General features: G+C 40.8%; 1 protein-coding gene across 1 annotated transcript; it reads right to left on the reverse strand.

The window, feature by feature from the left end:
• Positions 1–7,105: 7,105 nt before the first annotated feature.
• On the reverse strand, positions 7,106–10,113 carry LOC133757723 (disintegrin and metalloproteinase domain-containing protein 17-like). The gene is given in 3 exon segments (XM_062188449.1): positions 7,106–7,639; positions 7,642–8,578; positions 8,580–10,113. Coding segments are annotated over 3 exon segments (2,487 nt in total). The 5' UTR covers positions 10,014–10,113; the 3' UTR covers positions 7,106–7,523.
• Between the last annotated feature and the right edge of the window lie 16,220 nt (positions 10,114–26,333).

Below are 26,333 nucleotides of genomic sequence, written 5' to 3' on the forward strand. Positions count from 1 at the left end.
ATTGTGGTTCAAGGCTTAAGCTACCTGTAGGATACCCATATCATATAGTGGAGTACTTAGGATAGAGTTCCATCTGTGCTTCCAATCCAGCTTCCTGCTAATGCACACCCTGGGAGGTAGCAGATGATGGCTCAAGTTCTTTGGTCCCTGCCACACATGTGGAGTTGGATTTCCTTGCTCCTGGTTTCTTCCTAGGCTAATCCTGGCTATTGTGGACAAATGGAGGATCTCTGTCTCTATCACTCTGCCTTTCAAATATAATTAAATAAATATACTTTAAAAACATTCAGTGACAAAAATTACTCTATAATCAGGAATTTTTTTAGTAAGTTTGCATTTTTATTTACCTCAGCATTGTCTACCTATTGCTGAAAAATAGTGGCACTTCTATCTATGAGTCAGGATATTTGTTTGCATAGAGATAGATAACATGTAATGTGAATTGCACACTAAAAGAAGTCTTGTGGATATTTTTCCAATATTCAATTTCTAGATTCCAGGAACCAAGATCAAAAAAATATTCCATATTGATGTCCACAAATTCTGAAATTAATCTTATTGTAATGATTGAGATGCACTAAAAATATAAAAGAGTGATTGGTTCAGTCAGAACAAATCATTTCAGTATCACCTCATTCTCTTTAGTACAGAGTTACTAGATTGATTTTCCAGGGAAGGCTTAGATGTATCTCTAGATTGCATGAAGGCCGGTGGTACTCTATCTGCTTTATCTGCATGTGTGTGTGGACCCAGAAATGTCAGCCAGATAACAACTAAAGAATACAGTGGGGGGAGGGGGAGCCGATCAGATGTCATCAAAGAGTGACAACACTTAAATGCACTCACCTGACATCTCAGGCAAAATTTTCTCAGCTTGCCGCATACCTTATTCCTTTCTTCTTACTGGACACACAGCTACAATGTATTTCCTCTCCTCTATTACACTTCAATATGCCCATATGATTAAGTCCAGCCGGTGCAACATGATTGGAAGTCATTTGAGCCACCTTCCAGCCTGGTGCAATGAAATATAAAAATAAAAATCCTGCATGTCCTATATTCTTCCATCAGCTAAAGACGATGAGTATGGGAGCCATAGAAGACACACACTCAGATGGCAGAGCCATGAGATGGAAGCATCTGAGTCTCTGAATCTCCCTTGGAGGGGACTGTCCACCAATTAAGAGCATTGTTTTTGCTTTATATGAGAAATAAGTAGGCTTTCATTGTGTTGAGCCATGATGTATTCCAAGATTATTTGTTGCAGCAGCTGGAGATTCCCTATGTAATGAAGTCGCCAAATCCATTACTTTGCTGTCAATATTTTTACAAACTAATTGGATCAAGATAAAATCTCACCATGAGTATTATTAATTTTTAAAACTCTTGAGCTCTTTATATTATTATGATTTTTTTTATAATTTATTTATAGGATGCCATCACTGCAGACAATGGCTTAACAAGCTGCACCACAGCATTGGCCCAAATTTTATGATTTTTCGACTTTTACAAAAACACATACACCTATATTTTTTGCAAAATGTGTTGCTCTTTGCAAACAGAAAGTATAAAATAGAAAATGTCAATCTTTCATTTTAAAACACTCACAGTTAACACCATCAGTTGTCTCAAAGTCACTTCAGGGGCTGACATTGTAGCATAGCAGGTTAAACCACCACCTGCAATGCCAGATCCCTTATGGGCACCTGTCCATGTTCCAGAAGCTCTACTTCCTATCCAGCTCTCTACTAATGTGCCTGGGAAAAGGCAGAAGATGGTCCAAGTGCTTGGGATCCTGCTACCCATGTGGAAGATCTAGATGAAACTCTTGGCTCCTAGCTGGTCCAGCCCTGGCCATTGCAGCAGCTGTCTGAGGAGCAAACCAGCTTATGGAAGATATCTTTCTCTTTCTCTCTCTCTCTTTCTCTCTTGCTCTCTCACTCTCACTCTGTGTGTGTGTGTGTGTGTGTGTTTCTTCTTCTCTTTATGTAACTCTGCCTTTCACATAAAATAAATAAATCATTTTTATAAAGTCACTTCAAATTCAATTTATTCAACATTAAACTCGGGAACTTTTCCCCAAATGAGATCTTCCTCCAGTGTTTCCTACTTCATTGACTACTACGCTATCCTTCCAACAGCATGAACCAGAAAACTCAGATTCTACTTTTAAAATACCCTTTTGTAATCTTCACAATAAAGCTAATAGAGGGGCCAGTGTTAAGCCTCCTTGTGGTGTGCCCACATCCCATATGGATGCTAGTTCATGTCCCAGCTGCTCCTCTTCTGTCAGCTGTCCACTTAAGGCCTGGAAAAGCAATGGAAGATGGCCCAAGTACTTGGGTCCCTGTGCCCACGTTGGGGAACTGGAAGAAGCTTCTGGCTTCTGGCTTCAGATCAGCCCAGCTCTGGCCATTGAGTCCATTTGGGGAGTGAACCAGTAAATGAAAGGCCTTTGTCTGCCTGAAACTCTGCCTCTCAAATAAATAGATAAATCTTTAAAAGCACTTAGAATCAGTGCTTGGTGAAATCCAACAACACATTGATATGTGGGTGTGATAGATAAAATAGAGTAACCCTGTTGCAAGACAGCTATGGATAGGGAAGAGTCATGGTACAGAGGATTGACTGGGCAGAAGAAAGTAACCAGCAAGACTCTGGATGTTCATTAGGCTTTTCATTTTCTAAGTAGTCACTTTTGCCATTCTCCACATTCTTCCTGATGAAATCAAACCCTGAATCTCAGAACATCTTGCAGAACACTCCGCTAGACTTTCATCACACAGCAACTTACCTCTAGCAGAAAATCATTTCTCCCTCAAAAGTATTTCTATCCATCTGATTCATTTCTTTATCCACACACTATTATTTATCTGTTTACATGTATATGTATATATATATATATATGTATATATGTGTATACATACAGTTGTCAGTGCTAGAATTAGCACTATAGTTCTTAAAAGATGAATACTGTGATTTTAATCCCTTTGTAAACTCTGAGTCTGACACAGTACCTGTTTCCTAGCTTGCTAATTTTAAAAAAGAAGAAAGATGGGGTCTAGGACAGCATTGTGACATAGCAGATAAAGCCACCACCTGCAACACAGACATCCCCTGTGGGTGCTGATTCATGACCCAACTGCTCCACTTCTGGTTCAGCTTCTACTAATGGTCTGGAAAATGCAGCAGAAGATAGCCCAAGTATTTGGACCCCTACCACCTTGCCACCCACATGGAAGACTGGATGAAGCTCCTAGCTCCTGGTTTTGGTCTGACCCTTCCCTGGGCATTGCTGCCATCTGGGGAATGAATCATAGGATAGAAGATATCTCTCTCTCTCTCTCTCTCTCTCTCTCTCTCTCTCTCTCGTGTGTGTGTGTTTATGTGTGTGTGTGTCGCTCTCTTTCTGTAACTCTTTCAAATAAGTATTGAAGAAGAAGGGGGAGAGGAGGTGGAGAGGGGAAGAAAAGGAGGAGAAGGAGAAGGAGAAAGAAGGAGAAGGAAGGAAGGAAGGAAGGAAGGGAGGGAGGAAGGGAGGGAGGGAGGGGGGGAGGGAGGGAGGGAGGGAAATTCAGGCATTTGACATAGTGGTTAAGCCATCACTTGGAATGCCCACATCACATGTAAGACTGCCTGGATTCAAGTCCCAGATTCACTCCCAATTCCAGCTCCCCGTTAATCCACTCCCTGGGAGGCAGCAGTGATAACTCAGTACTTGGGTTCTTGCCACCTACATGGAAGACCCACACTGAGTTCCATTTCTTGGCTTTGGCCTGGCCAGATCCCAGCTCTTGTGAGCATTCATGGAGGGAATCAGTGGATGGAAGATCTTCACTCTGTTTCTCTCTCTATCTCTGTGCCTTTAAAAAAAATAAATACAACCAAAGAAGAAGAAGAACAACAACAACAGGGCCAGTGCTGTGTTAAGTCTCTGCCAGTGGCTCTGGCATCCCATATGGGTGCCAGTTCCTGTCCCAGGTGATTCACTTCTGATCCAGCTCTGTGCTAATGGCCTGGTAAAACAATGGAAGATGGCTCAACTATTTGGGCCCCTGCTCCCACATAGAAGACCTGCATGAAACTTCTGGCTCTTGGCTTCAGACTGGCTCAGCTCTGGGCCGTTGCAACCATTTGGGGAGCAAACTCATGGATGGAAGTCTCTCTCTGTGTCTCTTCCTCTCTCTTTCTCTGTAACTCTGCCTCTCAAATAAATAAATGAATCTTTAAAAAGGAGAAGGAAGAGGAAAAGGAGGAAGAGGAGGAGGAGGAAAAGGAGAAGGAGGTGGAGGAAGGACAAGCAAGCATCTGCCAACTTCTTCAGAGCCTTATGTTTCCATACATAAGTGTGTCAGTCTAGCCATCTAAGGAGCTCAGGTGAACTAAGAGACACACTCTGAGAGTGTCCATCTCCTTACTAATTAGAAAGCAAGTGACCAGTTTTCTAAATCAAGCTGTTTATATTCTGGCCACTGCCTCACACATGTCTATGAGACCAAGATTTCCAAGATGAGATTTCAGTTACATCCAAAAGAGATAATAAATCCAGCAGTGATTACTTATCACTTGTGTTTTTAAAAAATCTTTAAATTGGCCCTCCTCCAATGCAGTTTCATGCTGATTACTTTCTCTCCAGTATTGACCTGCTGATCTCTTCCACAATGAAATTCACTATTTATTTGAATAATAATTCATTAACTTGATTTTTGTACTGACCAAAGGACCTGGAAAATGTTTTTTAAATTTCTTGCTGACCTGCTTAGTGATGATTATGCTTTAGACTGAAATATAGACTTCACATTTAAAACCCATGAAATGAGGGCTAAGAGGAAGCTGCAAAACTCACTCTGCATGGTTAGATGGGGGCTTCTTCCTTTTCCTTTATTTAAGCTACCAACATCTAAGAAGTCATACATTTTTCTCAAGAAGCTTTTACTAAATTAATCAATATAATTACCATTTCCAATTTTTTCTACCCCTTTCAATAATGGAATATTTCCATTGACCAATAGTGTTCTGATCAATGGCAAATTATGATGTATTCCTGAATGTGTATTAATTTTCCTGTGTAGAAACAACTTTAGTCTTGAAAGAGAAAAAGAATTACTTGAAATTTTGGAAAATATACCATTTTACAAAGTGTCTATAATGTCTTTAATAACAATAGCTACTTCTGAAGTACTTGTTGTTATCAAACATTGTGCTATGTAGATTGAATCATGAGGTTCTCTGTCTCTGAAAAGGGCATTATTATTCATTTGCCACAGAGAATTCCAAGGTTCCCCAAAGATACCGAGAACACCCCAGTTTATTCAGGAAATGTGAAGGCTAGGGTTGAAATGTGGGTCACCAGATTACAAGGCCAAATTCTTAAGGGACACAATACTTCAAATAGGGTATCATTTAGAAGCTTTGTTAGAGAGATTTGTAATATGGGTTGGTTGTAGTTGTCACTTCTAGTTATCATTGTTATTGCTTAGGATGACAGCATTGAGTACCAAAATATAGAACCATCAACACACAGTGAATGATCAATAATATTAGAGCTACAGAAAGAGAGAGTGGAGAAGGGAAAGGAAGTAAAATATCCACATTTCACATGCCACTCCCATCATTCTTTGGCAACCTCCATTGTATTCTCTGATTTTATGAGTTCTACTTATTTTTAGATCCCACACATGAGTGAAATCATGTAGTATTTGTATTCCTGTGTCTGGCTTATTTCACTTAGCACAATGTCCTTCATGCTCATCCATGTTGTGAAAAATGATGGAATTTCCTTCTTTTGTAAGGCTGAGTAGTGTTACATTGGGTATATAGACCACTTTTTAATCTATTCATTTTTTAATGCACACTGAGGCAGATTCCATATCTTCAATGATTCTATAAGTCTTCAATAAACACGGAAGAGAAGGAATTTCTTCAAGAAACTAATTTCATATTGTCTGGATACAAAACCAGAAGTAGGATTGTTGAATCATATAGTAGTTGTACATTTAAGTATTTTAAGGAACTCTATACTGTTTTCCAAAGTGGGTGTATAAATTTAATTCTCAAAAACAACACAGAAGGTTCAATTTTCTGCATATCTTCTCAACATTTGTTATATTTATAATTTTGGTAAAAGCCATTCTAATAGATATGAGGTGATATCTCATTGTAGGTTTGATTTGCATTTCCATGATGAAGTTTCATTGAGGATTTTTTTTTTTTGCTCTGGCATTAAATATTTATTGATCAATGCAGGCGTCGTCAGTGCCACAGCTGTAAAATATACCCTTAGCAGCTTGTTAACTCCATAAATGGCAAAAAAGACAATTCTGGTTTTTTAAAAAGTCAACAATTTTATAAAAAATGTCCTTACATTCTGCTAAGAACGGTTTCATTCATACATATACCCACACACCTCACTCACTTTTCATCAAACTCTGAAAATACGACTAAAATACAAGGATATCATGACAAGGCAAAGGACAGGAAATACCGTAAGGTACAAGTTCAAGTATTAGTGTAACAAGTATAACAAGTATCTGGGTAACAAACATGGGGGCTGGGGAGGCATGATGTGTCACAGGTTTGGTTAACTGCCCTCAAAGGCTAAGAGTTACCTTGGTTAAGATGTGTTGGTTTGGGGAGCACGCTTCAGTTGCTATAGGAAAAAGCTCCTAGGGATAACTGGAAACCAGACTTTGGACTGACGAGTCTGTCCTCCACACAGTGAAGGACCAAGTGGTGCCGAGAGCCCCTTGGCCGCTCCAGGGCTGGGCCCTGCTGCACGGCCCCTCCTGGCCGGCTCAGCACACCTTGGCCTACCCAGAGCTGCCTGTTCTTATGGCGAGAAACACTTCCCCACTAGACTCTCTTGGGAACTTTCTTCCCCGAGCATCGCAATGGTATTGGGCGTACGAGACTACACACAGAGACTGCCCAGCACACTGAAGTCCTCGAGGGCTGGCAGGAGTGCTCCTGGCAGGGCTCCATGTTGTCTAGAAAGTTCTAGAGCTACATTAACTCAAATTCTCTCTGCATGCTGCCGACACGGGTAACAGCTAGATGAAAGACCCACACTTTGGAGATAATGTAGAAATAGCTTGATCTCCTTTAAGGCAAAAAAATAAATAACTGTTCCAGTTGTCCTCACAAGTAACTAAATGCCTCAGTGGATCATTACAGTGTATAAAAGTCAGATCATCTCTCTAATCAGTGCTGTTAGCAACACAAAGGGTTAATTTACAATAACGTAAATACCTGACATCATCCAGCTGTATTTCTGCTTTGGTACCACAGGCCCAGGGACACTTTCATGATTAGGAACTAAAACCTGAAAGCCTCAAAATAAGCTAGATGCACCTTACCTCTCCAGCAGGGGGCGGGCCGAGCCGCACGAGCAGTCCCCGAACCTGTGACCGGCATCTGCTGCGAGGCCCCCCCTGAGTCACCCAGCTCTTCACAAGTGCCTGCTGCCTCTTCAGGTCCCACCTAGACCTGGCACACCGGAGTCCGGGGCTCGGCGCGGCCCTGCACTAGCACTCCGTCTCCTTGCTGTCCACATGGCTCTGCCGCTGCAGCTTAAAGGAGGCGGCCTTCTCGCTCCTGGTCACGGGGTGGTCCGTGAGGTCCTCAAAGGACTTGGCGGCGCGCTGCTGTTGGGAAAGGGGTCTTTCTCAAAGCCGTCCTCGTCCACGTGCGAGTCCGTGCTGGGGTCTTCCTGGATGGTGTCCATTCTCTGGTGGTCCGCTTTCGGAGCCACAGGGACAGGAAACATCGCAGGGACAGGCTGCAGGGGCTGCAGGCGGCCTGGGGTCTGCGGGGCGGGGAGGGGCTTGATGATACGCACCGACGCCGAATCCATGCTGCTTAGCATTTCCACGTTACTCGGGTGAAACAGCGACAGAGACTCATACTGCTTGTCCAGTTTCTTATCCACACAATGGACAAGGACGCTGAAAGGAATCCACAGTATCAAGGAGAAGACCAGGACAGACCCCACGATGTTGTCTGCTAAAAACTTTCCAAAAGTGTTGATGCTCAGCTGGTCAATGAAATCCCAGAATCGCTCGATTACATCCTGCACGCGTTTTTCACACTTGCCGTTCATGTCGCAGAACCCCACGGTGCAGGGCTTGCCTTTCCTCAGAAACAGGTTCTTGTGCTCCGTGTCCACGCAGGGCGCGCAGCGGCCAGAGGGGTCCCTGCAGCACACCTTGCACGAGTTCTCCGTCTCATTGCACGCACAGGACTCGAGCTGCTGCTCCCTCTCACAGAAGGGGACACACTTGCCATCCTTACACTTGCCCAGGTCCAGGCAAACCGTGTCATCTTCAGCATTTCCCGGGGGCGGGCACTCACTGCTGTTCCCTGTGCAGTAGGACACGCCTTTGCACATGGCATTGATAGCCTCCTGGCACTTCTTCTGCGAAGTCTCAAACCGACAGTGTTTACAGCAAGGGCTGTTCCTGTCACTGCACTGGACGCCCTGCTTCAAGGTGCAGTCGCTGTTGCAGCAGGAGTCGTTGCTCAGGTACATGATACCAGGGTTGCACTCCTCCCCCTCGTCCACCCTGGAGTTCCCGCACACCGCACACCTTGTTGCTGCGCTCCTGGAAGCACTCCTGAGCCTTACTCTTGATGGTCTTATAGATTGACTGCTTGCTGCAGTTTGAGAACATCTTGTTGTTCTCATGGTCCCCACTCACGGCAATGGGGTACATGACATACTTTCCGCCCTGGTCCTCGTTCGGAGCACACTCTGCCAGACCATCGGGATCATGCTCTGCTCCAAAGTTGTGGCCCAGCTCGTGAGTTGTAACCAGGTCGGCTTCCTTTGTAAGGATGGCTTTACCATAATTTTTGGTGCTGGTGAAACCACTGTTCAAATAGATATTTTTCTTCCCCACTGGACTATAATAAGCCTTTGGACAAACACCTCCATGACTGTTTGCTCTGGGAGAACCGACGTAAGCCAGTCCTAGAGTTCCCATATCAAAATCCTGGTAAGTGAAAAGGTGTGCCAGGCAGACTTTAGATGCTTCTTCAGCAATATCAAAGCTAAATTGCTCTGGCAACATCTTCACGTCCCAGGCATCCTTTTCTTCGTCTGGGTAACTTTTTGCCATGTTATAGTGCCGCTCCCCAGGTCTTACCTCTTGTGGAGACTTGAGAATGCGAATCTATTCTATCTGTATTCCATAACCTTTGAATCCCGCATTGTCCCATGAAGTGTTCCGATAGATATCATCAACTCTGTCAATTAGCTCTATTAGGTAATTCGTGGTGGTGCTCTCCTCCCCTCGGCCCATGTATCTGTAGAAGCGGTGGTCTGTGACCACCAGCAGCTTGCACGTGTTCTTCATGGGGTCAGGGTCCGCTCTCCTCTTCACCCAGCGAGCAAGCTCTTCTGGAGGTTCTATGTCTACTAGTCCTTTGGGAACCAGCTCTTCATTATCCACTTTTACATATCCACACACTTTTGGAGACTGCAAACGTGAAACATTCTTAATATCTTCAGATTTATAAGCTAGTATTCTTTTGTCTTCAGGATCGTTAACAAATCTCCAAAGTGGCTCTATATTATATTCTGCCCCATCAGTGTTGATGCGTATTGTGACATCATCATCGCCTATGTGGGCCAGAACCCTAGAATCAGGCTCACCAACCACATGTCCAATGAAGAAGTCCTGCCACTTCACAGCGTACTCACTTTCATCTTTACCATCCACCACCACAACCTTGAAATTCTGTGCAAAGCGTTCAGTACTTGATGTCAGGTATAATTTAAAATGCCTTTTCAAAGCTGAAAAAGTTAGTAGTGTTTCTAAATGTGTCGAGGCCTGCAGATCCCTTTTCCTTACGGAGTGCTGCTGGATGTTACAGAGGGAGAGGATATCGTAGTCCGAGAGCAGAGAGTCAAGCTCCTCGAGCCGCTGCTGGGAGCCAAGGTCCGCGTCGTCCAGAGGTCTCGGCGCCAGCACCAGGGGAGCCAGGCTGGTCAGCAAGAGGAGACACTGCCTCATGTTCCCGGCTCGGCCAGCGGCCCACCTCTCCGGGCAGCCTTCGCCAGACGGGGGCTCGGGAAGCCGCTCGCATGGAGGGGCGCAGGGGATCCGCCCGGGCCGGCCCCGCACACCTCCGCTCCCGCCCGCGCCGCCTACCGGGAAGACGCTCGGGCCCGGCTCGCGGCCCCCGGAAGTGCGGGCGGCGCTCCCAGCGGCCGACTTCCGGCCGCCACCCCGGCCCGCGCTGCCCACAGGCGGAAGCCGGGCGCCTCATTGAGCATTTTTACATATAAGTGCATCGATTAATGATAGGGATATGTTCTGAAAAATGTGCGCTTAGTCAATTTTGTCATAAAGTGTACTTACACAGACCTACCATAGATGGCACACATCAATATACTGATATGGCACTTGATGCAATCAAAGTCCACAGTAAACAGCTCTATGAAGCTGCTACGGGCCTGACATGGCTTACTTTTGTATAGTAAATTTTATAAGAAGGAATACATGATAAAATAAGGATTAGAAGTATAGGATAATAAATACATACATAGTTGTTTATTATCACTATCAAGTATTATTTACTGTAAGGTCATGAGTTGCTAATGTTTCAGCCAATAGCAGACCACATATACAATGGTGGTCTCATAAGACAGAGATGAAAAATACCTACTGCCTAGTGACACCACAGCAAAAGTAATGTTGTAGCACAACACATTACTCATGTTTATGATGCTTGCATACAAAAATCTATTGTATGAAGTATCATGGAGGGGATCCCAAAATGGCAGTATAGCAACAGAATGATCCAAGTCATGCAGGGAAAATAGATAGTTAAAAAGGAGAGAAGATATATGCCAGAGATAGAGTCATGGGAAATTCACCCTGGGAAGCTCAGGAGACCAACAGAAACTGGGCAAGTCCACATTGAAAGAACAAATAAGAAAGGAAAGTGGTGGAGGCACAGTGGAGGCGTGGACTGGGAAGGCCGGTGCCAGCCCTCAAAGGACCAGGTTAGATGGGAAATCGCAGGTCCACAGAGCTGCAAATAGAAGTGGGAGTGGGAGCTTGGTGAACTACTTGTGAAGGTCCATGCAGAAAAAAAAAGAAAAGTTATAGAGGAACAAACAGAGGTTGGGGCTGCCCATTCCTGCACCCTCCCAACCAGTCCTGTAGCCAGCTTGGAGAAACCATATTGTTTGTTTACACTTTCAAATGTAAGAAGGGGACTCCTGCCTTTGCCTCCCATGCACACGATAACCAATTGTGAGGGCTACCTCACCACACCCCCAAACAGGAATGAGGACCACAACATTTCAGAAGAATTTCTTCCCCACTATGCAAACTGTACAAAAAGGAGAAGTCTAAAATATTGAAAACTCGAGCTTATCCCACCCACCATTGAGAAGGGAGCCAGGCCCCAGTAGGTGGGGCTCCATGCACCAGAGCTTATACCCACTTCCACCATGATTGAGAAGTGAGCTGGGCTCCAATAGGTGGGGTTGCATGTTTCCACTTGCAACACACAGATGCATAGCAATTCATAACAGAGGGGAAACTCACCACAAGAAAATCTCTACAGATTAGAGGTGCAGTTTGTTAAGCAAAGCAATATAACCCTGAACACACCAGAGACTAACACCAGAGCATTCCACAACTGTGAGAAAAAAAGGTATGTCACATCAACAGACATGAACAACCTCCTCTAATGAAAAAACCAGTGGAAAGAGACAAAGTCTCAAGGGGGCCTTACATTGGATAACTTCTCTACCCCAGAATACTGAACAGAGCACCCAGGCCACATCCAGCACACACGTCTTGGAACTCACTAAAAGTATAGATGTCTCACTAAATCACAAAGGCACAAATTAAAGAGAAAAGCAAACAGTCAAAAAAAGAAAAAATACACAATGCCAAAAAACAAAGGAAAACCCCTAAATGAGAATAAGGAAAACACTATAAGCTCCCCAAAGGAACACTACAACTCTTCAATAATAGAAGAAGATGAAGAGATTGAAGATATGCCAGTAATGGAATTCACAAAATTAGTCATCAGATTACTTAGAAACAATCACAAGCAAATTTACAAGCTAAATGAAAAGTTCTCCCAAGAAATTGAGATATTAAAGAGAAGTCAAAATGGAATACTAGAAATGAAGGATCCAATAGCTCAAATAAAAAATGCAGTGGAAAGCCATAACAACAGAATAGGTGAGATAGAAGAAAAAATATCAGAACTAGATGACAAATTTCTGGAAATATTAGAACAAAAAAAAGAAGAAGAAATTAGAGAACCAAAAAACACTGTTGGAGATCTACAAGATCTATCAAACAACCCAACATATGGAACCCAGGCTTTCCATAAAGAGAGAAAGGATCAGAAGGCCTTCTTAATGAAATAATAACATAAAACATCCCTAATCTGGAGAAAGAAAGAGGCATCCAAACAACAGGAAGTGCATAGAACTCCCACCAGACACAAACAGAAAAGATCTTCACAAGGAGGCATTTTAGTAAAACTCTCTACATGAAACATAAAGAAAAGATCTTAAAATGTGCACAAGAGAAATGCCAAATCACATTCAGAGGAAAACCAGTTAGACTCACTGCAGAGTTCTTATCAGAAACCCTACAGGCAGGGAGAGAATGGTGAGATATATTACAAGTCCTTAGAGAAAAAAACTGTCAACCCAGAATACTGTACCCTGCAAATCTCTGATTTATAAATGAAGGAGAAACAAAGATCTTACATAACAAACAAGAATTGAAAGAATTTGCAACTACTCACCCAGCTGTTCAAGGATGTGCTACACAGAAAGATGAACTAACAAAATGAGCCAGTAAAAGCACAAAGGTAACCATGAGTAAAAAACAGGCTGAATGGACTAAAAATGAAAACCCATGTATTTGCTGCCTACAAGAAACACATCTTACCAACAAAATGTACACAGACTAAAAGTGAAAGGATGGAAAAAAGATAATCCATGCTAACAGAAACCAAAAAAGAAATGGTGTATCCATCCTAATAGCAGATGAAATAGACTTTAACACAAAAACTATTAAGAGAGACAAAGAAGGGAACTATTTAATAATTAAAGGCTCAATGCAAAGTGATATGTGACTATTATAAATGTATATACACCTAATAACAGGGCAGCTGGCTATAGAAAAGAAATGTTAATGGATTTAAAGGAGTTATAGACTCAAATACAATAGTAATGGGGGACTTCAATACCCCATTTTCAGCAATAGACAAATCAATCAGACACAAAATCAACAAGAAAACAACAGAGTTAATTGACACTATAGACCAAATAGATATAGCAGATATCTACATAGCCTTCTACCCTACAGCCACAGAATACATATTTTTCTCACTAGTGCATGGAAATTTCTCTAGGACTGACCACATGCTAGGCAATAAAGCAAATCTAATCAAATTCAAAAAATCAAAATCATACCATACTTCTTTTCAGACCACAATGCAATGAAGCTGGAAATCAGCAACTAAGAAATCTCTAGAACTCATGGAGACTGAACAACATGTTCCTGAACAAACAGTGGATCATAGTGAAAAATCAAAAGAGAAATAAAAAAATTCTGGAAATAATTGAAGATGACAATACAACATAAGAAAAATTATGGTTTGTAGTAAAGCAGTGTTAACAGGAAAGTTTATAGCAGTTTGTGCCTACATCAAGAAATTGGAAAGGCGCCAAATAAATGAGCTATCAATGTACCTCAAGGATCTAGAAAAACAACAGAAAACCAAACCAAAAATTAGTAGGAGAAAGGAAATAATTAAAATTATAAAAGAATAAACAAAGTTGAAACAAAAAATACAAAAGATCAGAAAAATGAAGAGCTAGATTTTTTTAAATAAACAAAATTGACACTGTTGGCCCAATTAATCAAAAAAAGAAGAGAGAAGACACAAATCAATAAAATTAGGGATGAAAAAGGAAATGTAACAGGAGACACCACAGGAAAAAAGAAAGAATCCTTAGAATTATTACAAAGAACTATATGCCAACAAACTGGGGAGCCTAGAAGAAATGGATACATTCCTGGGCAAATACAACCAACCTAAACTGAGCCATAAAGACATAGAAAACCTAAAAAGACCCATTACCAAAACAGAAATTGAAGCATTCTCACTGAGATCCAGAACCAGACAAGAAAGCCCATTCTCACCATTGCTATTCAATACAGACCTGGAAATTTTAGCCAGAACCATCAGGCAAGAAATGAAATCAAAGGGATTCAAACTGAGAAAGAAGAAGTCAAACTATCTCCATTTGCAGATGACATGATTATATATATATATATATATATATATATAGAATATATATAGAATATATATATTTATATATTTACATATATATATATATATATATATATAAAAGACTTCATCAAGAGACTATTGGAACTCAAAGAAGAGTTTGGTAAAGTAGGATATAAAATCAATACACAAAAAACAATGACCTTTGTGTACACAGACAATGCCATGCCTGAGGAAGAACTTCTAAGATCAATCTCATTCACAACAGCTATGAAAAAATCAAATACCTTGAAATAAATTTAACCAAGGGAGTCAAAGATCTCTATAATTAAAATTACAAAACATTAAAGAAAGAAATAGAAGAAGATACAAAAAAAAAAAAAAAGGAAAAAAAACTCCCATGTTCATGAATTGGAAGAATCAATATCATCAAAATGCCCATTCATCTAAAAGCAATTTACAGATTCAATGTAATACCAATCAAAATACCAGACATTCTTCTCAGATCTGGAAAAAAGATGCTGAAATTCATATGGAGGCACAGGAGACCTTGAATAGCTAAAGCAATCTTGCATGACAAAAACAAAGCTGGAGGCATCACAATACCATATTTCAAGACATACTACAGGGCAGTTATAATCAAAACAGCCTGATACTGGTACAAAAACAGATGGATAGACCAATAGAACAGAATAGAAACACCAGAAGTCAATCCAAACATCTACAACCAACTTATATTTGACAAAGAAGCTAAAACCAATCCGTGGAGCAAAGACAGTCTATTCAACAAATGCTGCTTGGAAAATTGGATTTCCACATGCAGAAGTATGAATCAGGACCTCTACCTTACACCTTACACAAAAATCCATTCAAAATGGATTAAAGATATAAATCTATGACCTGATACCATCAAATTATTAGAGAGCATTGGGGAAACCCTGCAAGATACTGGCACTTGCAAAGAGTGCCTGGAAAATATCCCAGAGACACATGCAATCAAAGCCAAAATTCACAAATGGGGTTACACCAAATTGAGAAGCTTCTATGCTGCAAAATAATCAGTCACCAAGGTGAAGAGACATCCGAAAGAATGGGAGAAATTATTTGCGAACTATGCAACCAATAAAGGATTAATAACCAGAATGTATAAAGAGATCAAGAAACTCAACAACAAAACAAATAACCCAGTTAGAAAATTGGCAAAGGACTTAAACAGATGATTTTCAAATGAAGAAATCCAAATAGCCAACAGATACATGAAAAGATCCTTAGGATCCCTAGCCATCAGGGAAATGCAAAGCAGAACCACAATGAGGTTCCACCTCACCCCAGTTAGAATGACTTTCATACAGAAAACAAAAAACAACAAATGCTAGTGAGGATGTGGAGAAAAAGATATCCCAGTCCACTGCTGGTGAGTATATAAACTGGTAAAACCACTATGGAAGACACTTTGGAATACTTCAGAAATCTGAATATAGACCTACCATGTGACTCAGCCATCCCACTCCTGGGAATTTACTCAAGGGAAATGAAATCAGCATATGAAAGAGTTACCTGCACCCCCATGTTTATTGCAGCTCAAATCACAATAGCTAAGACATGGAAACAACCTAAATGTCCATAAACTAAAGACTGGGTATAGAAATTATGGGATATGTACTCTATGGAATACTACACAGTAGTAAAAAAAAAAATGAAACCCAGTTCATTGCAACAAAATGAATGAATCTGTAAACCATAATACTTAGTGAAATAAGCCACTCCCAAAGGGACAAACACCATTTGTTGTCTCTGATATGTGATAACTAACAGAGCATCTAAAAGGAAACCTGTAGAAGTGAAATTGACACTTTGAGAAGCAACAACTTGAACAGCCCTTGTCCTAACTGTCGAGGAACTTTTTTTTTCTTTCTCTTTTTTTCTCCTTCTTGATACCATTGGTTGAACTCTTTACATAACATAGAATTAACCATACATGTATAAAGTCAGCTGAAAATAGATCTCAGTAAAAAAATAAGAGTAGGAATTAGAGAGGGAGGACCTATACAGTTCTGCATACATTCCTACGGACTTACTTCTAAGAGGTACATCAAAAACTTATCATGGGACTCCAAATCCTATTAAGCTGGAAGGTAATAATGCTTTCTTAAGTGTTAAAATGATCATATGGATAGGATTAAGTATTAAATGGATAATATAAATAAGATTAAGTGTCTGGTAATAACAATAGATAGAATTAAAAAGGAGAGAACGTTACAACATGCGAAGCAGTCCACACAACATATTCATACAATGACAATCACTCTAAATAGCACTCTGACTTCAGAATCAGCCCTTAAAGCATTCTGGTCTGGCTGAAAAGCCCATGAGAGCATTTCAGGCATGTAAGGACAAGTCACTGTGGCAAAAAAAAAAAAAAAAAGTCCTACATGAAGGATTTTTGTGAGTGAGATCCCAGTGAAAAGAAGGGGCCACCAAGGAAGGATGCACTTTTCTCTGAAGGGAGGAGAGAACTAGGCTTCCATAGCCATTGGCATCTCATGTCAAGAGCCTCAGGTGGTCACTGATGTCATACATAAGAGTGTTAATTGTTAAATTAACAACATGAGTCATTGCACATACTTCCCATGCAGGACCTCTGTCCTCAGTGAGTTGTATTATGAGAATTAACTATAAAATGAATGAAATCCTCTCTTTCACAGCAAAATGGATGCAACTATAAAACACTATGCTTAGTGAAATAAGCCAACCCCAAAAATAATGATTACACATTTTCCCTGATTTGTAAATTATTTGTAAATCATAAATATAGTGATAACTAATACACAGTGTACAAAAAAGGTAATGTATATGAGTGAAATTGACACTTTTAATTTTTTTTTTTGACAGGCAGAGTGGATAGCGAGAGAGAGACAGAGAGAAAGGTCTTCCTTTTTGCCGTTGGTTCACCCTCCAATGGCCACCGCGGCTGGCACATCGCGCTGATCCAAAGCCAGGAGCCAGGTGCCTCTCCTGGTCTCCCATGCGGGTGCAGGGCCCAAGGACTTGGGCCATCCTCCACTGCCTTCCCGGGCCATAGCAGAGAGCTGGCCTGGAAGAGGGGCAACCGGGATAGAATCCGGCGCCCCAACCGGGACTAGAACCCGGTGTGCCGGCACCGCAAGGCGGAGGATTAGCCTGTTAAGCCACGGCGCCGGCCGAAATTGACACTTTTAGATTTGATTATTATTTATACCCCTGGTCTATATTCTTGAGGAACAGTGTTTTTTCCATTTACTACTTGTTGAATTCTTTATTTAATGGAGGGTTAAGTTTATGATTACAAAGTAAGTTGGAAGTATGTCATTGTAAAAATTAAAAGAAAATTAGAAGATGGAGGATAGTGAGGATGTGCGCCGTAGTTTGGGAAAATAAAGTTTCATAAAAGTGGAATTACTGTAGCCTCAGGAAAAGATTCAAGAAAAAAACTGCAGAGGAAACGCTTCAGGAACTAGTGGATGTGATACAGAGGACCTACAGGGAGCCCACCACGTGGAAACCCAACCACAGGAGACCAGCCTCAGACTCTCCCCAGTGCAGGAACCAATGGGAGGTAAGACAAAGGCGTCAGAAACCCGAGACATTGCGGGGGAAAAGCAGAGGCCTCTGAGCAAAACAAAGAGCAGGCACCATTTTACATATGTAAAGCGCCACCAAGGAGTTCACAAACTCAGTAACCTTGGAACTTGGGAGAAACTTGAGAACACATTGAGGGCTGCATAAACTCTTTGTGTGGTCCCAGGGGTAGATCAAACGAATACTCACAGAGGCCAGATTTTAACTACACTCAATTCCACACACCTGTACTGAATAACTTCCCAACTGAGTCAAAAAAAAAAAAAGAGAGAGAGAGAGAGAGCAATCCAGCAAGGAGAAAGGGAGAGAACAATCTGGGTGAGTCGCTTTTTGCACAGCCTTAAACCCGAAGAATCAAGCTGAGCTCTCTGGCCACACCCATCACAACCTCTAAGGACCCATCGAAGCAGACAGCCCACTTAGAGGCATAGTATAACGAGAAAAAAACACCACAGCAAAAAAAAATAAATAAATAAATAAATAAATTATCTCCAACATGCCAAACAACAAACATAGAAACCGAGGTAACAAGAGCAAGGAAGACACTATGATGCCTCCAAATGAACAAGACACCCCAATCCAAGATTATGAAGATGAAGAGATAGAGGAAATGCAAGAAGCAGATCTCAAAAAATTGATAAGAACATTAAGAAGTTCTCAAAAACAAATTCTTGAACTACAGAAATCCTTCATGGACAAGATAGAAAATCTCTCTCATGAAAATGAAATATTAAGGAGGAATCAAAATGAAATGAAACAACTAGTAGAACATGAAACTGTGATAGTGACAAAAAACCACAATGAAATGAAGAACTCAATAGATCAAATGACAAACACATTAGAAAGCCTTAAAAACAGAATGGGTGAGGCAGAAGAGAGAATATCGGAATTAGAAGACAGAGAACAGGAAAGGAAACAGTCAAATCAAAGAAAAGAAGAAGAAATCAGAAATCTAAAAAATACTGTCAGGAATCTACAGGATACTATTAAAAAACCCAACATTCGGTTCTAGGAGTTCCTGAAGGCATGGAAAGGGAGAAAGGATTAGAAGGCCTTTTTAGTGAGATACTAGCAGAAAATTTCCCAGGTTTGGAGAAAGACAGAGACATCTTAGTACAGGAAGCTCATAGAACCCCTAATAAACATGACCAAAAGAGATCCTCACCACGACACGTCGTAATCAAACTCACCACAGTGAAACACAAAGAAAAGATCCTAAAATGTGCAAGAGAGAAACGCCAGATTACTCTCAGAGGATCTCCTATTAGACTCACAGCTGACTTCTCATCAGAAACCCTACAAGCTAGGAGAGAATGGCGAGACATAGCCCAGGTGCTAAGAGAGAAAAACTGCCAGCCCAGAATATTATATCCTGCAAAGCTCTCATTTGTGAATGAAGGTGAAATAAAGACCTTTCACAGCAAACAGAAACTGAAAGAATTTGTCGCCACTCATCCAGCCCTGCAAAAGATGCTTACAGATGTGTTACACACAGAAACACAGAAACACGGTAACCAATATGAAAGAAGATAAAGGAAGGAAGGAAACCTCACAGCAAAAGATCACAGGAGTCTCAAACCATATATTAGAAAAAATCTTTGGCAAATGACAGGGCAAAGTTACTCCTTCTCAATAGTCACATTGAATGTTAATGGCTTGAACTGTCCAGTTAAAAGACACCGATTGGCTGATTGGGTTAAGGAACAAAACCCATCTTTTTGCTGCTTACAAGAAACACATCTTTCCAACAATGATGCATTCAGGCTGAAAGTGAAAGGCTGGAAAAAGATATACCATGCCAACAGAAATGAAAAAAGAGCGGGCGTAGCCATCTTAATATCAGACAACATAAACTTTACCACAAAAACTGTTAGGAGAGACAAAGAGGGGCACTATATAATGATTAAGGGATCCATTCAACAGGAAGATATAACGATTATCAATGTATATGCACCTAATTACAGGGCACCAGCTTATTTAAAAGACTTGTTAAGGGACTTAAAGGGAGACTTAGACCACAATACAATAGTACTGGGGGACTTCAATACTCCACTCTCAGAGATAAACAGATCAACAGGACACAAGATCAACAAAGAGACAGTAGATTTAAATGACACTATAGCCCAAATGGATCTAACAGATATCTCGAGAACATTTCACCCTTCATCTAAGGACTTTACATTCTTCTCAGCAGTACATGGAACCTTCTCTAGGACTGACCACATACTAGGCCATAAAGCAAGTCTCAGCAAATTCAAAAGAATTAGAATCATACCATGCAGCTTCTCAGACCACAAAGGAGTGAAATTGGAAATTAGCAACTCGGGAATCCCTAGAACATGTGCAAACACATGGAGGTTGAACAACATGCCCCTGAATGAACAATGGGTCATAGAAGAAATCAAAAGAGAAATCAAAAATTTTCTGGAAGTAAATGAGGATAAAAGCACAACATACCAAAACCTATGGGATACAGCAAAAGCAGTGTTAAGAGGAAAGTTTATATCAATAGGTGCCTACATCAAGAAATTGGAAAGGCACCAAATAGATGAGCTTTCAAGTCATCTCAAGGATCTAGAAAATCTGCAGCAAACCAAACCCAAACCCAGTAGGAGAAGAGAAATAATTAAAATCAAAGAAGAAATCAACAGGATTGAATCCAAAAAAAATTACAAAAAAATCAGCCAAACGAGGAGCTGGTTTTTTGAAAAAATAAAGAAAATTGACACCCCATTGGCCCAACTAACTAAAAAAAGTAGAGAAAAGACCCAAATCAATAGGATCAGAGATGAAAATGGAAACGTAACAACAGACACCACAGAAATAAAAAGAATCATCAGAAATTACTACAAGGGCTTGTATGCTAGCAAACAGGGAAATTTATCAGAAATGGACAGATTCTTGGACACATACAACCTACCTAAATTGAAACAGGAAGACATAGAAAACCTAAACAGACCCATAACTGACACAGAAATTGAAACAGTAATAAAGGCCCTCCCAACAAAGAAAAGCCCAGGACCAGATGGATTCACTGCTGAGTTCTACCAGACATTTAGAGAAGAACTAACTCCAATTCTTCTCAAACTATTCAAAACAATTGAAAAAGAGGGAATCCTCCCAAATTTTTTCTATGAAGCCAGCATCACCGTAATTCCTAAGCCGGAAAAAGATGCAGCATTGAAAGAGAATTACAGACCAATATCCCTGATGAACATAGATGCAAAAATCCTCAATAAAATTCTGGCCAATAGAATGCAACAACACATCAGAAAGATCATCCACCCAGACCAAGTGGGATTTATCCCTGGTATGCAGGGATGGTTCAACGTTCCCAAAACAATCAACATAATACACTACATTAACAGACTGCAGAAGAAAAACCATATGATTCTCTCAATAGACGCAGAGAAAGCATTTGATAAAATACAACACCCTTTCATGATGAAAACTCTAAGCAAACTGGGTATGGAAGGAACATTCCTCAATACAATCAAAGCAATATATGAAAAGCCCACGGCCAACATCCTATTGAATGGGGAAAAGTTGGAAGCATTTCTGCTGAGATCTGGTACCAGACAGGGATGCCCACTCTCACCACTGCTATTCAATATAGTTCTGGAAGATTTAGCCAGAGCTATTAGGCAAGAAAAAGAAATTAAAGGGATACAAATTGGGAAGGAAGAACTCAAAACTATCCCTCTTTGCAGATGATATGATTCTTTATTTAGGGGACCCAAAGAACTCAACTAAGAGACTACTGGAACTCATCGAAGAGTTTGGCAAAGTAGCAGGATATAAAATCAATGCACAAAAATCAACAGCCTTTGTATACACAGGCAATGCCATGGCTGAGGAAGAACTTCTAAGATCAATCCCATTCACAATAGCTACAAAAACAATCAAATACCTTGGAATAAACTTAACCAAGGACGTTAAAGATCTCTACGATGAAAACTACAAAACCTTAAAGAAAGAAATAGAAGAGGATACCAAAAAATGGAAAAATCTTCCATGCTCATGGATTGGAAGAATCAATATCATCAAAATGTCTATTCTCCAAAAGCAATTTATACATTCAATGCAATACCAATCAAGATACCAAAGACCTTCTTCTCAGATCTGGAAAAAATGATGCTGAAATTCATATGGAGACACAAAAGACCTCGAATAGCCAAAGCAATCTTGTACAACAAAAACAAAGCCAGAGGCATCACAATACCAGATTTCAGGTCATACTACAGGGCAGTTGTTATCAAAACAGCATGGTTCTGGTACAGAAACAGATGGATAGACCAATGGAACAGAATAGAAACACCAGAAATCAATCCAAACATCTACAGCCAACTTATATTTGATCAAAGATCCAAAACTAATCCCTGGAATAAGGACAGCCTATTCAATAAATGGTGCTGGGAAAATTGGATTTCCACGTGTAGAAGCTTGAAGCAAGACCCCTACCTTTCACCTTACACAAAAATTCACTCAACATGGATTAAAGATTTAAATCTACGACCCAAAACCATCAAATTATTAGAGAGCATTGGAGAAACCCTGCAAGATATAGGCACAGGCAAAGACTTCTTGGAAAAGACCCCAGGAGCACAGGCAGTCAAAAACAAAATTAACATTTGGGATTGCATCAAATTGAGAAGTTTCTGTACTTCAAAAGAAACAGTCAGGGAAGTGAAGAGGCAACCGACAGAATGGGAAAAAATATTTGCAAACTATACTACAGATAAAGGGTTGATAACCAGAATCTACAAAGAAATCAAGAAAATCCACAACAACAGAACAAACAACCCACTTAAGAGATGGGCCAACAACCTCAATAGACATTTTTCGAAAGAGGAAATCCAAATGGCCAACAGACACATGAAAAAATGTTCAAGATCACTAGCAATCAGAGAAATGCAAATCAAAACCACAATGAGGTTTCACCTCACCCTGGTTAGAATGGCTCACATTCAGAAATCTACCAACAACAGATGCTGGAGAGAATGTGGGGAAAAAGGGACACTAACCCACTGTTGGTGGGAATGCAAACTGGTTAAGCCACTATGGAAGTCAGTCTGGAGATTCCTCAGAAACCTGAACATAACCCTACCATACAACCCAGCCATCCCACTCCTTGGAATTTACCCAAAGGAAATTAATTTGGCTAATAAAAAAGCCATCTGCACATTAATGTTTATTGCAGCTCAATTCACAATAGCTAAGACCTGGAACCAACGCAAATGCCCATCAACAGTAGACTGGATAAAGAAATTATGGGACATGTACTCTATAGAATACTATACAGCAGTAAGAAACAATGAAACCCGGTCATTTGCAACAAGATGGAGGAAACTGGAAAACATCATGCTGAGTGAATTAAGCCAGTCCCAAAGGGACAAATATCATATGTTCTCCCTGATTGGCGACAACTAACTGACCCCAAAGGGGAAACCTGTTGAAGTGAAATGGACACTATGAGAAACAGTGACTTGATCAGCTCTTGGCCTGACTGTTGATATACAATGTAATACTGTATCCTTTTTAGTATTTGTTGTTGTTGTTCTAGTACTAGTGGTTGAACTCTGTAATTAACACACAATTATTCTTAGGTGTTTAAATTTTAACTGAAAGGTGATCCCTGTTAAATTTAAGAGTGGAAAAAGAGAGGGAGGAGATGTACAATTTGGGATATGCACAATCAGACTTGCCCCAAATGATGGAGTTAGAAATGTGCCAGGGGATTCCAATACAATCCCATCAAGGTGGCATGTACCAATGCCATCTCACTAGTCCAAGTGATCAATTTCAGTTCACATTCGATAGCTCTAATAGGTCTAAGAGTCAAAGGGATCACACAAACAAGACAAGTGTCTGCTAATACTAACTGATAGAATCAAAAAGGGAGAGAAGGATCCAACATGGGAAGCGGGATACACTGCAGACTCATAGAATGGCAGACGTCCCAAACAACACTCTGGCCTCAGAATCAGCCCTTAAGGCATTCAGATCTGGCTGAAGAGCCCATGAGAGTATTGTAGGCATGGAAAGCCAAGATACCATGGAAAAGAAAAAAAAGAAGAAGACCTAAATGAAAGATCTCTGTGAGTGAGATCCCAGTGGAAAGAACAGGGCCATCAAAGAAGGCGGTACCTTTCTCTGAAGGGAGGAGAGAACTTCCACTTTGACTATGACCCTATCGGAATAAGATCAAAGTCAGCGAACTCTAAAGGCTTCCATAGCCCTGGCCACTCATGACTAGAGCCTAGGGAGATTACTGACGCCATAAACAAGAGTGTGAAATTGTTAAGTCAGCAACAGAAGTCACTGTGTACTTACATCTCATGTGGGATCTGTCCTTAATGTGTTGTCTAATGTGCAGTGATGCTATAACTAGTACTGAAACAGTAGTTTTACACTTTGTGTTTCTGCGTGGGTACAAACTGATGAGATCTTTACTAATTATATACTGAATCGATCTTATGTATATAAAGATAATTGGAAATGAAAAAAAAAAAAACAACCTGGTGTTAAATTGGAAATGGCATAGAAAATTAATTAATTAAAAAAAAATTATGTAGGATCTCTGTCTTTAATGTGCTGTACATTGTGATTTAATGCTATAACTAGTACTCCAACAGTATTTTTTTTCACTTTGTGTTGCTATATGGGGGGCAAACTGTTGAAATCGTTACCTAATATATACTAAACTGATCTTCTGTATATAAGGAGAATAGAAAATGAATCATGATGTGATTGGAAGGGGAGAGGGAGCGGGAAAGGGGAGGGTTGTGGGTGGGAGGGAAGTTTTGGGAGGGGGAAGCCATTGTAACCCATAAGCTGTACTTTGGAAATTTATATTCATTAAATAAAAGTGTAATGAAAAAAAAATTAAAAGAAAATTAGCAAAGAAGGGTGAGGGAGGGTAGGGTGAGAAGAATCATTATGCTCCTAAAACTGTATAAATGGAATTTGTTTTCTTTATATAAATAAAAAAATATTTTATAAAGATTTATCTATTTATTTGAAAGTCAGAATTACCCAGAGAGAGGAAGAGAGGCAGAGAGAAAGAGAGGTCTTCCATCTGCTGGTTCTCTCCCCCAAGTGGCCGCAACTGCCAGAGCTGGGCTGATACAAAGCCAGGAGCCAGGAGCCAGGAGCCTCTTCCGAGTCTCCTACATGGATACAGAGGCCCAAAAACTTGGGCCACCTTCTACTTCTTTCCCAGGCCATATCAGAGAGCTGGATCTGAAGTGGAGCAGCTGGGACTTGAACCAGTGCCCATATGGGATGCTGACACCACCGACAAAAGATTAACCTACTGTACCACATCATTGACCCCCACAAAAAAAGAATTAAAAAAAATTTTATCAACAATTCTTTTTTAAAAGATGTTCCTTATTTATTTGAAAGGCAGAGTTACATAGAGAAAGGAAAAGACAAAGAGAGAGAGAGAGGGAGAGAGATTTTCCATCTGCTGGTTGACCCCCCCCCCCCCCAGATGGCCACAATGGTCAGGGCTTAGACAGGTAGAATCCAGGAGCCAGGAGCCTCATCCAGGTCTCCCACATAGGTGGCAGGAACCCTAGCACCTTGGTCATCTTCTGTTGCCCTGTCAGGCCACCAGCAGGGAGCTGGATTGGAAGTGGAGCAGCTAGGACATGAACTAGCACCATAGTGCATGCATGCATCATAGGTGGCTGCTTAACTCTCTGCACCACAATGTGCTCCCTTATCTACAACTCTTAAGATAATTCTGTGTCTGAGGTATAGAATCTGAGGATACATTGGTGGAATAGAGACACAAAGTTCTTACCACTGCAGAGCTTCCATTCTGCTAAAGAAAAAGTTATTCAAATACTTACTAAAAGAATAAGGAAGATTTTACTCACCCCTGTTACAATAAATGTCAGCACTATTGCAATAGAGGAAGATCACTCTGAATACAAGAAGGACAAGTGGGGATCTACAACCAGGAAGCATTTTGGGGGTGGGTGGGATGAATAGTCCTAAGAGGGAACATGAAGTGCAGCAGACATCTTCCTAAGCTACCTTCAGAGGGTTCTTTCTGAAGGCAGTCTTGGCTGTTCAGATATCAAGGCCTGGGATAGGGGAAAAGAGGCAGAATTCTCACTAGTCTGACTTAGCAGGATTCTTGCTAAGACTGGGTTATGCAGGCCTGGTAAGGATGGGGGCCAAGGCTGAGATTCCTGTCATAAAAAAGGGCTCAGAGGAGCCTGAGTAAAGTTTGGTCAAAGAAAACATTTTTGCCACCACCGACCTCCGAATATTCAACTGTGCTTAACAAATCCCTTGTGAAAAGCAAATACCCACTATGAAGGCTGTTTATTTCTGTTATTTATGCCTGCCTACTGCTTCATCAGAGGGAAAGGGAAGCTGGTAGGGAAAATGAGCATCTATCTTTTTTGGGAAAGGATAGGTGG

The sequence above is a fragment of the Lepus europaeus genome, chromosome 4 (assembly GCF_033115175.1).
Source record: "Lepus europaeus isolate LE1 chromosome 4, mLepTim1.pri, whole genome shotgun sequence".
Taxonomy (NCBI): Eukaryota; Metazoa; Chordata; class Mammalia; order Lagomorpha; family Leporidae; genus Lepus; species Lepus europaeus.